The sequence below is a fragment of the Aegilops tauschii genome, chromosome 7, assembly GCF_002575655.3.
Source record: "Aegilops tauschii subsp. strangulata cultivar AL8/78 chromosome 7, Aet v6.0, whole genome shotgun sequence".
NCBI classification, from domain to species: Eukaryota; Viridiplantae; Streptophyta; class Magnoliopsida; order Poales; family Poaceae; genus Aegilops; species Aegilops tauschii.
Window position 1 is genome coordinate 586,591,208 of NC_053041.3, and position 13,021 is coordinate 586,604,228.

The 13,021-nt window shown below is 46.9% G+C and overlaps 2 protein-coding genes across 2 annotated transcripts; both read left to right on the forward strand.

The window, feature by feature from the left end:
- Nucleotides 1–5,961: 5,961 nt before the first annotated feature.
- Nucleotides 5,962–9,937, forward strand: LOC109787310 (OVARIAN TUMOR DOMAIN-containing deubiquitinating enzyme 11). The gene is made up of 10 exons (XM_020345878.4): nt 5,962–6,108; nt 7,231–7,468; nt 7,767–7,840; nt 7,989–8,043; nt 8,192–8,266; nt 8,391–8,464; nt 8,565–8,613; nt 9,063–9,147; nt 9,288–9,344; nt 9,502–9,937. The coding sequence occupies exons 2-10, from the start codon at nt 7,298–7,300 to the stop codon at nt 9,543–9,545; spliced, it is 684 nt and encodes a 227-aa protein (XP_020201467.1). The 5' UTR covers nt 5,962–6,108; nt 7,231–7,297; the 3' UTR covers nt 9,546–9,937.
- A 619-nt stretch (nt 9,938–10,556) lies between these two features.
- Nucleotides 10,557–11,111, forward strand: LOC120969117 (F-box protein DOR-like). The gene has a single exon (XM_040396200.1). The coding sequence runs from the start codon at nt 10,557–10,559 to the stop codon at nt 11,109–11,111; it is 555 nt and encodes a 184-aa protein (XP_040252134.1).
- The last annotated feature ends 1,910 nt before the right edge of the window (nt 11,112–13,021 follow it).

Genomic DNA, 13,021 nt, shown 5'->3' on the forward strand with positions numbered 1-13,021 from the left:
TGGCTCATCCAAGATCCGGTTAACTTGATTTTGGAACTAGTTATTTACCCAAGTGAATATGCGGGTACTTTTATTTTTTAATCGTAGCCTGCAGCTTATCTGCTATACGTGCGTTCATCAGCTAGATTCATCCGGAAAACATCGCTTTGTTTTTCTTTCTTGAGGGTCAAAAAAAAAAACAGCGCTTTGTTGGTTTCGAGTAGTCGCGTGCCATTCGGTTTGTTGGTATTGGTACAGAGTGACCTTTTACAACATAAATAATTCTTTTTTTGTAGAACACAAGTATACCAAAATTGCGTCAGTTAATTTGGATCGGAGGGAATAGTACGATCTGTACTATGCTCAGGCATAACACATTTATGCTTTAAAGTTTTTGGTTGTTTGGTTAAGAGTTGCAAACTTTTTTTTTTTGAAAGAAAGTTCAAGCTTTAGAGCAACTCCAATGGGGCGACCCAAACGAACGGCGCATTTGTCCGCTTTTTGTCCTCTTGGGTCGGCCGCCCGCCCGCCGTCCGCCCAATTTTGCATTTGGGTCGGCAATGCGCCCGACGCGCCGACCCATTTCATGTCCACATTTAACTTTTAAATAAAAAAGGCCCGCGGCCGATCATGCCAGCGGCCATGTCTCATGCCGGCACCATGCCAGTGCCGGCATACAATGCCGACTTCAGAAAACACCACAGTTCAAGCCGATGCACGGGGTGAGTCGGGCATCACCATCCGAGGAAACACTGACGAGCCGGTGCTGGCCGCGGCGACGGCGGCTTGGACGAGGCTGTGCTGGCTAAGGTTTACCCCAAGCATGTAGAGCGCCTCCCTCGTTGCCGCGGCGACGCGGGCGTTGGTGAACTCCTGTTGCGCGGCGGCGACGGTGGCGGCCTGCGCAGCGGCCTCATCCCTCGCGTCCACGGCGTGCCTCCGGCCCTTCCTCTTGGCCGACTCCCTTGCCCGTTGTTCGGGCGTCAGCGCCTTCTTCGGCTTGGTCGCCGCGGCGGTCTTGCGCGGGGCACGAGGCTTGCCTTTCCCAAAGGGGGCGACGGCGCCGGACGAGGCGAGGGAGGCGAGGCCGGCGGCGGCGTCGAGGTCGAGGTCGATGGCGTCCTCCATGGCTGGTTGGGGAGCGGGGGCGCGCGCGGGCGGGAGCGTTTTTGGGGAAAATGGGGGGAAATGGTGGTGGCTGCCACCGACAGGCGGGCCCGGGGAGAGGAGTAGGCGCGCGCGCGTGTCCGTCTCGTGTCCGAGCCGACGCAAATCCGGCTCAAAATTGGGCCTGGAATGGGTCGCCCGCGGACGAAAAACGGACGCGCGTCCGTTTGGGTCGGCGCGTTGGGCCGCCACTTTTGTCCGCGCCGACCCAAACGGACGCGGGCAGACGAAATGGGTCGCCCCATTGGAGTTGTTCTTATTCATTAGAAATAATCATTACATCGTTTATGAGGATTGGTACAATTGCATTATGTGGTTCCTCAAGCCAATCAGAAATGAAGGAAAATCTAGCCAACTTGGCAAGTTCATGAGCAACTTTATTTGCTTCTCTATTACAATGCTCGAAACTAGAAATAGGAAAATCGCAAGCTAAGTGAAAACAGTCATAAAAAATTGCAGCGGCTGCCCCCGACGATCGTTCTCCTTCGTTCATGGTCTCGATCACCTCCATATCATCCGAGTTAATAATTATGCGATTACAACCCGTCCTTTGCGCAAGCGATAGGCCGAATTTTAACGCCAAAGCTTCAGCTATTAACACATCTGCACACCAGTCAATCTTACCATTTCCCCAACCGATGAACCTACCTTTATCATCTCTTAAGACCGCCCCGATCGTACCCCTGAGAAGGTCGTGGTCAAAATAAGCATCAACGTTAAGTTTAACAAATCCCGTCGGGGGGCTAGACCATCCTCCTCTTTTCATGGAAGCCTTCGGCGAGGAGGCATTAACAAAATTGGCAATGAGAGCGCGTATCACCATGGATATTCGTTATGCATTCTGAGTAGTCTCATTATGTACCAATTTGCGCCTTTTCCACCACAAGTACCAGGGGCAATCATGTCACGCACATTACGAGTGCCCATAATACATAGTTCCTGATCTGGTAATGAAAGTAAATATTCCAAGATTGCCTCAACCACATAGTCTATTTTACAAGCTCTGTCGATAATATCGTCCATCCCTAGTCTTCTCCAGACTTCTTTTGCTCTGTCACATAGAAACAACAGATGGTTTGTGTCTTCTGGCCTAGATGAGCAGGCAGGACACTCAGGCGAGACTTTCACATGTCTATTAGCTAAGTTAACACGACACAGAAGAGTGCCGTGAAGTGTACGCCAAATAAATATTTTAACTTTGCTGGATAAGCAAGTTTCCAAATCCCCTCCCCCCCAAATAGGATTGACTGTGGTACGTCCCATCCCATTGGTATGTCGTAACTTGTTCCCATATTGGTGGTCCCATTCTACAAAATAAGCAAACCGAACCGAAAAGATCCCATTTTTGTGAAATTTCAAGCTATGAAATCTGGCATCATGTTGCGATATCGGGACCGCAAGCACTCGCTGAACATCAATAGGCCATAGAGTATGTTTGAGAAGATCTTCATCCCAACTATTTAGGATTGGATCAATCAAATCTGCTACCTTCCGTAACAACTGGCTTCCCTTAGGGGTAACAATTTTACGGTTTGCACAATTTGGAATCTAGGCGTCCTCCCAAATGTCAATATTCTGCCCATTTTTCACTCGTTAAATATGACCATGCTTCAGGGAGCTCACACCCGCTATAATACTTTGCCAGGTGAAGGAAGAACCCTTCTTTAGGTCAGTGTTCAATAAGTCACCATCAGGATAGTATTGACTCTCAAAATAGTAGCACATAGAGAATCCAGATTCTCGATAAGACGCCAAGCCTGTTTAGCAAGCAAGCATAGCCAAATTGAAACAATGGATATCCCGAAAACCCATTCCTCCTTGGTTCTTGCGTACACACATTTTCCATCAAGCCATCCAATGCATCCTCCTTTGGTTGTCCTCATCTCCTCACCAGAAATACACCATCGCGTTAATAATTCCTTTGCAATTTTTTTTAGGAATTTTAAAGACCAACATTGCATAGGGGGAAATAGCTTGAGCAACCGCTTTAAGTAAGATCTCCTTTCCTCCAGCCGGCAGAAGTTTTTCCTTCCAACCACTAATTCTCTGAATACGATCGATTAATTATTGAAAACAACCGGTTTTATCTAAACCCACATTGGCCGGCAGTCCTAAATATTTGTCATTCAAGGCCTCAGTCATTATAATGAGAATTGTACACATTTGTTCTCTAGTGTCCACTCCTGTATTAGGGCTAAAAAAATGCTGGATTTGTCGACACTGACCATCTGCCCTGAAGCTGCGCAATACGAATCTAGAACTGATTTTAATGTTTCCGCACTTTGTAAATTTGCTTTCATAAGGATTAAAGAGTCATCAGCAAAAAGAAGGTTCGTGACAGATGGGGCATCTCTGCAAACCTTTACTCCTGAAATATTCCCATTTTCTTCCGTATGCGTTAGTAAAGCTGTGAGACCTCCGTGCATAACAGGAACAGGTAAGGAGACAGTAGGTCTCCTTGCCTCAGACCCGTAGTAGGTTTAAAACTTTCACTTTCCTCCGCATTAAACCAAATACGATATTCAACAATAGAAACACACTCCATAATAAAATTTACCCACACCTCACGAAATCCAAGTTTGAGCATAATCTCCTTGAGAAAAGGCCATTCAACCCGGTCATAAGCTTTATGCATATCCAATTTTATTGCACATAATCCTTCTTTGCCTGCTCTCTTCTTCTTGATGGTGTGGAAGCATTCGTATGCCACCTATACGTTGTCCGTAATAAGTCTTCCAGGCACGAACGCGCTTTGAGTTGGGCTAATAATATCTGGTAGGAACACCTTTAGGCGAGAGGCAATCATTTTTGCAATAATTTTATACACCACATTGCATAGACTAATTGGTCTAAACTGGGTTACGTTCTCTGAAGAGTTGACTTTTGGTATCATCACAATCGCAGTATCATTCCAACCAGATGGGATAGTGCAAGTGTTTACTGCTTTCAAAACCTCCTCGATCAGATCATCTCCTAACATTGGCCAAAACCTTTACCAGTGATAACACATCCTGATTAGGTTGCTCGATCTCTGAGGTAAAAAGCTTCATGGAACCTAAGAAAGTGCGCACTACACATTACGCATGTATTGTACTTCGGCAGTGAGTACTGCTCTAGACATTGTCCCGTCGCTCCATCTCCGAGCAAAAGCTTCAGGCGAAACTCTGCAGATCGGAGACTGGTGGTGATGGGTGGTGACCAACGGGGGCTAAATTTCGTGTTTTGACCCTTTTCTCAAACCTATTCAAGATTTGACCCTAGTTTAAAAAAAATTCGAGATCTGATCCTTTTGCTACCGCCAGGGACCATGGCGGTAGGGTATAACAACCTACCGCCAAAGACCCTGGCGGTAGGGTTGCATGCCCTACCGTCAAAAAACCTTCTAAGTATTAAACACAGTGCGTGCTCGTGCCTACCGCCAAGCACCTTGGCGGTAGGGTTGTGCAGGCTACCGCCAGCCCGTTTGGCGGTAGCGATGTTTCCTACCGCCAAAGCCCCTGGCGGTAGGCTGTTAGACCCTACCGCCATGGACTCTAGCGATAGCAAAAAGGTCAGATCTCGGAAAATTTTCAACCTAGAATCAAATCTTGAATAGGTTTCAGAAAAGGGTCAAAACACGGAATTTTGCCACCAACGGGCACGAGGCAGATATTCTCGCATTTCCTATTGTTTATTTATTTTCTGGTTAGGTGCACGACCCAAGAGAAAACGCGTCACTGGGAACGCAAAAGGCGGCCCTTTCTGGTTTTGGGCTGTCGGTATGGTGGTGGAGTTTGACGTCTCCACTCTCCACCTGCGTCCTTTGCATTCTTGCATGTTGGTCCTACATGTGACTGAGTGAGCGTGTAAAACTGTCTCTAGGTTACTCGAAGAAAAAAAGTCTCTAGGTTCAGTTTTTGTCATGGTAGCAACTTAAGCGTGTTTTTTTTACGGGCAACTTAGCATGTCTCAAAGTTCAAAAGAAAAAAAAAACTTAGCATGTCTCATTTTTATCTGAACGACGTTAGCTGTATTTTTTGTGTTACTTTGGCTTGTCGGACTATATACACATTCAAATTTAGTCATTGAGTTAACACAACAATATGGTACCAAGATAACATAGGGTGACCCGATCTTCTCACCAATTGAGCTTCGGGCGACCCGCTGCCAACACGATAAACTTGCAACATAACAGAAATTCACCTGACCACAATTTAGCGCCAACCATAACCGGTTTCGCCAACCAATTCACCTGACGTAGTGTTTTGATGATTTAGATTTGTTTCCCCAAATATGAGGATAGCATCATATAGGTTGGAAATCACACAGATTTAACTTTTCAATGCATCCTTATTTGTTTTACTTGAAGCGTGTATGCATATTTTGCAACCGTTTCAACTTCGGTCCTTCTTGTAGTCAATCCGAATCCGAAAGGGAATATCTTGTGTTCCATCTTCGTTCTCCTTGTTTGATGATGACCTCCTATGCCTCAAACCTAACCATACAAACATACAAGGGTCTAGACCGTATAAAGTCTTCAGCATTTAAGTTGTCAAACTCGGTCAAGAGAGGATTCACTGTTCTAGTGGCTTGGCGCGTGTCCTTGTAATTGACCAGGTGAGTAGATCATTAGGCTTATCTTCTAGTCCATGATCGAAGATAGTGTCGAAAACACTTTTATATTATGAAACGGATGGAGTAGATTGAAAGTTTTCTTTTAAAAAAAAGGTTGGAATGATTTTGGCACGAAAGCATGAAAACGTTGGCCTTATGTGAGAATCTGACCGACCGGCGGGTGTAAACTCACAAATTCCCCGAATTAAAAACGTCAAAGAAAGTGAAGAAAAGGCGGCGATTTCTATCCCCTCCACTCGCTCCCCCTTCCGACAGCAAGTGCGAGCTACTGAGCTCTGCTCCGCCCCCACCCTCCCGTCGCGCGCGCGGCCGCCGCCGCCCTCCCTGATCCGAGACCCAGAGAAGCCGGTAAGTCCCCTCCCCTCGCCCGATCGTCCCACCCGGCCAGCGAGCTAGGGCTCCGCGCGGTCGATCGCTGCCCGGCTCCGCTGCCGCCGCGCGCAGCCGACCTCTGCCGCTCCGCTTGTTAATTTTTATTTCTTAATTTTTTTTCTTATTAGGAGGGAAGCTCCCTTCTTGACTGACTTGATTGTTTCCTATGGTATCCTCTTCCTGATTAGTGGGTGTTACTTATGATCTTTGAGCTCGATTCGAAGAGCCCTCGAGGAAAGATCGCCTGTGTAGACTGTAGCTGGTGCTGGGCTCTGACAGAAAATGTAGACAGATGACCTATTTGGCCTTTAGGTTGACCCATCCAAGATCCGATTACAGCACCGGTCAACTTAGTTTTGGAGCTACTTATTTACCCTAGTCCCTAGGTGGATTTGTTGGATATTTTAGTCCTAGTCTGATAGGAGGTATGTAGTCTGCAGCTTATCTTCTGCTGCGTGCTGTGCTTATTAACTGGTCCATCAGTTCGATTTCTCTGGAAAGCATTAGTTCTTCTTCCAGTTCACCCACTGATCTGATCACCTTCAGTGCTGCTTTGATCTTGTAAAAGTAGCATAATTCTTCAGTTTTCTATGGGGAGAAAAGAGGTACCGGGATCTGCAAGTGTCTGAAATTCTCACTCATGTGAGGCAGAGGAATTACAGTGAGCAGATGCACACTTTTCTGTACTGCTGTGTTGCTGGCTCCTTATCCAGTCCCATTATTGCTAGTCGCTCTCATGCGCCATTTGGCTTGCTGGGATTGGTGCACAGAGGCCGGAAGAATCCCATGTGTAGGTATTAAGAGCCGAGACAAGGACTGACTAAATGGAGTAATTAAAACATTCTCCGGATATCTTCCTACTGGGTAGTTAAGATCTGCATATGAATCTCGTAGGGTACGCTATTAAGAACTTAGGAATTTCTGTGTTCCGACAACACTCTCCCCGTAAGGTTTGCTGTATTTCCTAGTACAATCAGGCAAACATCGAAACACTACAATGCTATTAAAAGTCATCCGGTTGGTTGCATTAAGTTGTTTTGGAACTTTTTATCTGCTGTTTCTTTCTGTGTTTCAATGCGTGCTCCCTGTTTCTTGCAGTAACTTTCTATCTTTGGAGCCCATTGGAGATCTAAGATCTTGTATGTTCATCTGGAGATAGCATGTCATGTCTGAACAACAAGATCATGTTAGTAAAAGCTCCAGCTCAAGCATCAGCACCAGCACTCAAGAAAGCGAGGAGGAGGTGTCCGTAACTATCGGTAGCCTCCTCGCTCAAGCAAGGAATGACAAAGGGCATAGTCTTGGGAGGCGCCTCTTACATTTGGGTTCAGTCCCGGTAATCAAGAGTCAATCAACATTTGTTACTTTTTAACCGTTTAGTGCTATTTGCTTCCTTGGGCTTTACCCCTAGCTGAGTCATAATTACTCTGCTGAGCTGTCTCTGAAGTCTGAACTGAACATAATTTGTCGGTCTAGTGCTCAATAGTAGCTAACACACATTACACTTTTGAACTAAAACCACGAAACTTATTTTGGATCGGGGGGAGTAATTCTGAATTGCGCATTGCGAAATGAAATAACGAGTCTTTTACAATCTTTTATGACAAAATTACTAACACCCTGTTTTGCGGCAGCATCGTCCCCGAGTTAATGGAGATATTCCTAATGTTGATAATGCAACCTTGGATCATGAAAGATTGTTGGAAAGGTAAAGATCATATCTTCCCTTCCCTCCACTTGAATGTGGACATCATTTTGTAGGATTAATCTTGTAGCATATATGTGCTGTTGCACCTTCTTCTGAAGTTGCATCTTTTGCATGTAAAGTTCATTTAGCATTACCTTTTATTTGACAGGTTGGGGACTTATGGTTTGGCCGAGTTTCAGATAGAGGGAGATGGGAATTGTCAGGTTTGTTTACATGTTTACCCCAGAAAAGTTGCAGGAAGCTTTAACAGGAATTACTAATCCATTTCTTGAAGATGACATGTTAGTTAACCTATTGTTGCTTTCAAAATATTCCCATTTTTTGAACCCCACCAGTGACCTATTGTTACAGTTTCGAGCTTTGGCAGACCAGATTTTTCGCAATCCTGAATATCACAAACAAGTGAGGAAGGCAGTCATGAAGCAGGTCTGTTTGCCTCAGCCCATGGACATTCTGTAATGATCTATATAAATACATTTATCACATTGCAGACTTGATCATATAATTTCATTGATATGCAACTATTCTGAAGCCTGTCCCTGCTTTTTAGCTAAAGGAATTCAGAAAACGCTATGAAGGCTATGTACCAATGGAATATAAGGTGTACTTGAAGAAAATGAAAAGGTAGCACAGATTGTGCTGCTTAAATGATCATGTTCACTGTTGACAGAGACAGTATACTAGGCTTGAAGTATATTCATACCTTCGTATATATGTCCTGCAGATCCGGGGAATGGGGGGATCATCTGACCTTACAAGCGGCTGCAGACCGGGTAACATGCACTTCTAGTCTGATGATGGTTGAGTGGTTTCTATAGCAAAACCTTGTAATTGCAGCATTTTGACATTAATGTTCCTGTTGTTTCTAAAACTCTGGCTATAGCAAAGCCCTGAGGCACAAAAGAAGTCCCACTTCGAGTCTATGCAGTAATGTGTTTGTCTGATGTCATTGTTCACTATTCATGAAAATTGATATAGCATTCCCTGTATAAGATGCCCAAAATTTCTGATGACATTAACATTCCTTCGTATTATTGTTTTGAATCTTATAGTAAGAAGTTTAGTGATCAATCAGATTTCTGTCTATATTAATGCTTCTCTTGGAACTGTCATGTTCTCGTCAAGTCATCAACACACACTATCATGGCATTAGCAAGTGTCATTACTCATGTTTATTATCTGCCTGACGCCTTTCTCCCTTTGTATGTCTACTTGCTCACAGTTTGGTGCCAAAATTTGCTTACTGACGTCATTCAGAGACACCTGCTTAATTGAGATAGTCCCCAGGGACCTGACTCCTACAAGAGGTGAGAGCCGATGCACTAGTATCTCTTATGCTCTTGTGTTATAATCCTGAATTCTAGAGAGATTCGCCTTTTCCACGGCGCCCCGCGAAGATTTCGCTGGAAACATGCTAACTAATATGCTTCCTTGGCATATGTTTCAGAGCTTTGGCTTAGCTTCTGGTGTGAAGTACACTACAATTCCTTGTATGCGACTGATGGTGAGCGTTTGTTTTGCTTAGGCCTGCTGATTTGGTGAACTACCAATGTTCATTTGCATCATTCCAGACCATTAAACAATCCATTCCAATTACTGCATTATTCGGTCATTGATCAGTTCTATCTTCTAAAAATGAGCTCCTGTTGTGCGCACTGCAGATCTCCTGACTCGCAAAACTAAGAAGAAGCATTGGTTGTTCTAGGGCGGTACCGACATCCGAGGGAGAGGAGCTTCTCTTTGCTGCAGCTGTTCTTCTCCCTTGAGCTTAGCAGGGTCTGCAACACTTTACTAGCGCTTACTACTACTCTGGCCATCATTGTAAAATCCAAGTTGAGACTGTTTTAGCACGCAGGAATTTTACGGGAACGCATCCGCAAAAATATCGAAACGTGGCCCGGGTTTGTGTAGGATTATGAGGCAATGTATAGTAAACTTCAATGTACGTAGTATTTAGCAAGGAAAAAGCACATGGAATGTCAGACTCTCAGCTCCACGAGTCTTATGTTCTACAGTGGCAAGTGTGATTCATTTTTCATTTTTCTTTGCGGTGTTATCAGTTAATGATCATTAATTTGTTGGTCAATGATCTTTCCACACATAACAAATAGACTTGAAGCATGTCTGTGATTGTGGAGTGCCAAATCTTTCTGTGTTTTATGCTGGCGCTGAAAAAATGATATACTCCCCCGCCCCAAAATAAATAAGTGTCGTGACTTTAGTTCAAATTTGGAGGGAGTATATTTTTTCAAAATGGAAAACAAACAACAGAATGCAATTAATAATTTGGAGGGAGTATATTTTTTCAAAATGGAAAACAAACAATCTTAAGAACCCGCCTGAACATTTTCTCCTTTTTATAGCGAATTAGTTTAAAAACCTGACGTGGTAACGTGTTCACTGGCTTTCATCTCATAGCGAATTAGTTTAAAAATCTGACGTGGCTCCGATCCTGTGCCAAGATTCGTGCAAACTAATCCAACAGAAGAGAGCACGTTCGCTGGGATTTCCCCCGGCGAACGGTCGCCAGTTAGCAATTGCAAAAAGAAAGACAAAACAAAAGGCAAGCCCTTGGCCGGCAGCCCGAGACGCACCGACTCCGCATCGAAGTCGATCGACGGCGGCACGGGCCTATATAATACGCACGACGGCGATCAGGTGAGGCGTGCCACGCGACGAACGGGCAAGAAACCGGGATCGATCTGCGCGTACACTCATGGCGACGACGACGCCGCCGTCGCTGCCGTGCGCCGTCTTCGACCACGGCACCATTCCGCTGCGGACACCGGCGACGGCGAGGAGCACCAAGCGCCCGCGGAGCCATGGCGCGCCGTCGACGACGACCCTACCGGACGACGCCCTCGTGGAGATCTTCGCCCGGCTGCCGGCCAAGTCGGTCGGCCGCCTGCGCTGCGTGTCGCGTTCGTGGGCCGCCACGCTCAAGTCGGCCCCCTTCGTGGACCTCCACCTCCGCGAGGCCAGCCGGCGTCAGCAGCCGACCCCCGAGCTCTTCTTCACCACGGCACACCCGGACAACAGATGGCAACACGACGAGGTTCTCACCAAGCCCTGCCATGGCCTCGTCCTGATCCGCGGCCTGCCCTACCACCGGCACTTCGTCTGCAACCCGAGCACCGGCACGCTCCTGCCCCTCCCCGACAGCCACAACTGTCGGCGGCGCAACGGCGAGTCCTACGGCCTGGGCTACAACCCGGCCACCAAGGAGCACAAGGTGGTGCGGCTCTTCTCCTCGATTTTTTTTAAACTATGATGATTTTTTATAGCAAATTCGGAAACTATACGGCCTAATGAATAAAAATCGGAACTATGACCCCGTCGGTCTTCTGTTGGCCGAAGAGGGACTTTTCGGCCTATCGTTGGCCGAAGTGGGCTCTTCAGGTCCCCGTTGGCCGAAGAGTGCCCAGCCGGGCCGAAGAGCACTTTTCGGCTTCCCGTTGGCCGAAAAGTGTCAGGGACACAAAACGTAATTAAGATGGCCTCAAATGAAAAAGTTATCAACATGAAAAATCTTCGTCTCGTCGAAACGGTTGATTTTGATATAAAAATCGTCTTAATCCAAGCTCGTATGCAATCTATAGAGCCAAAACAAGGTCAGGGACAGAAGTTGCAGAGTTACTTCGGACAAACCGAATGGATGTTAGAAAATTTGTCACCGGACACCCGGTGCACTCGGTGAGACCATGTGGAATACAAAAGAGTACACAAGTTTGGTCACGTTCACTCTGTGAGACCGAGCCGAACCACTCGGAGGCTCCGAATGGATCCAAAAAATTACCAAAGATTCCTGTCCGAGTTAAAGTTAGGATTTTTGATCCGAAAAATTGTTCGTCTGCACCGGGAAGACTGTTTGCGTACCGCGCTTCCGGTCAGGTCTCCTTCGACGTGAGCTACGGTGCATCACCCCAGCGTCAAGGGTACACGGTGGCGTTTTTGTGTGCATCACCCCGACATGGAGGGTGCACAGTGACGGGCTGAGAGGTGACCATTAATTGCCTCTACTTTGCATGGTGGATGACGCCACCGCCGAAAGTTTTCATCTCAATTCCTGCCATCGCAACAGAGACATTTCTTCAATGCCGGCATGTGTCTTCCCGGTGCAGACGAACAATGCCCACATCGATTTATGAGACGGCTGGACTTCCCGTACAATAAAAGGACTAAAAATCTATCCAAAAAACTTTGGCAATTTTTCGGAGCCTCCGAGTGGTTTGGTTCGGTCTCACCGAGTGAACGTGACCAAACTTGTGTACTCTTTTGTATTTCACACGGTCCTACCGATTGCACCGGGTGTCCCGTAACAAATTTTCTGACATCCATTCGGTCTGTCCGAAGTAACTCTGCAGCTTCTGCCCCTGACCTTGTTTTGGCTCTACAGGTTGCATACGACGTCGGATTAAGACTATTTTTATATTAAAATCAACCGTTTCGACGAGACGAAGATTTTTCATGTTGATAACTTTTTAATTTGAGGCCATTTAATTACGTTTTGTGCCCCTGACACTTTTCGGCCAACGGGAAGCCGAAAAGTGCTCTTCGGCCCAGCTGGGCACTCTTCGGCCAATGGAAGGCCGAAAAGTTCCTCTTCGGCCAACAGAAGGCCGATGGGGTCATAGTTTTGATTTTTATGCATTAGGGCGTATAGTTTTCGAATTTGCTGTAAAAATCATCATAGTTTCAAAAAAAAAACCTTCTCCTCCTTCCACTCCACCCCCTGCTGCGAGGTCTTCTCGCTCGACGTGTCGGCGCACTGGAGAGCGGTCGCTCGGCGGTCTCCCCCCTCGCGCGCCGCCGTGCGAGATGACCCAGCCGTGTTGTGCGATGGGTACCTGCACTTCCTCCATGTACGACGAAAACATGGCGGCAGCATCGTCACCTTCGTCACCTTCGACGTCGGCGGCGAGACCTTCGGTTCGCTGAGCACGCCTCCGTCGGTGCAGGACGACGACGGTCCGCCCGAGCTGACGGTGCTGGGCAGACGCCTGTGCCTGTGCGTCTTCCATGAGTGTCGACCTCCCACTCGCAGCGACGCCGATCCTTACTGCATCTGGCGCCTGGCCTGCCGAGAGTCCGAGCAGTGGGAGAAGCTCTACCGCGTGCTGCACCCACAGACCCTTAGGCCCGAGCTCGACCTGCTGCGGGTACACTGGGTCTATCCCCTCG

What these genes read in the sequence shown, in the direction of transcription:
- LOC120969117 (XM_040396200.1), top strand. Translation starts at nt 10,557, where the DNA reads ATGGCGACGACGACGCCGCCGTCGCTGCCGTGCGCCGTCTTCGACCAC.
- LOC109787310 (XM_020345878.4), top strand. Translation starts at nt 7,298, where the DNA reads ATGTCTGAACAACAAGATCATGTTAGTAAAAGCTCCAGCTCAAGCATC. An exon ending in TACTTGAAGAAAATGAAAAG is followed by an intron (nt 8,465 to 8,564) that starts GTAGCACAGATT and finishes TATGTCCTGCAG; the next exon opens with ATCCGGGGAATGGGGGGATC. An exon ending in GGACCTGACTCCTACAAGAG is followed by an intron (nt 9,148 to 9,287) that starts GTGAGAGCCGAT and finishes CATATGTTTCAG; the next exon opens with AGCTTTGGCTTAGCTTCTGG.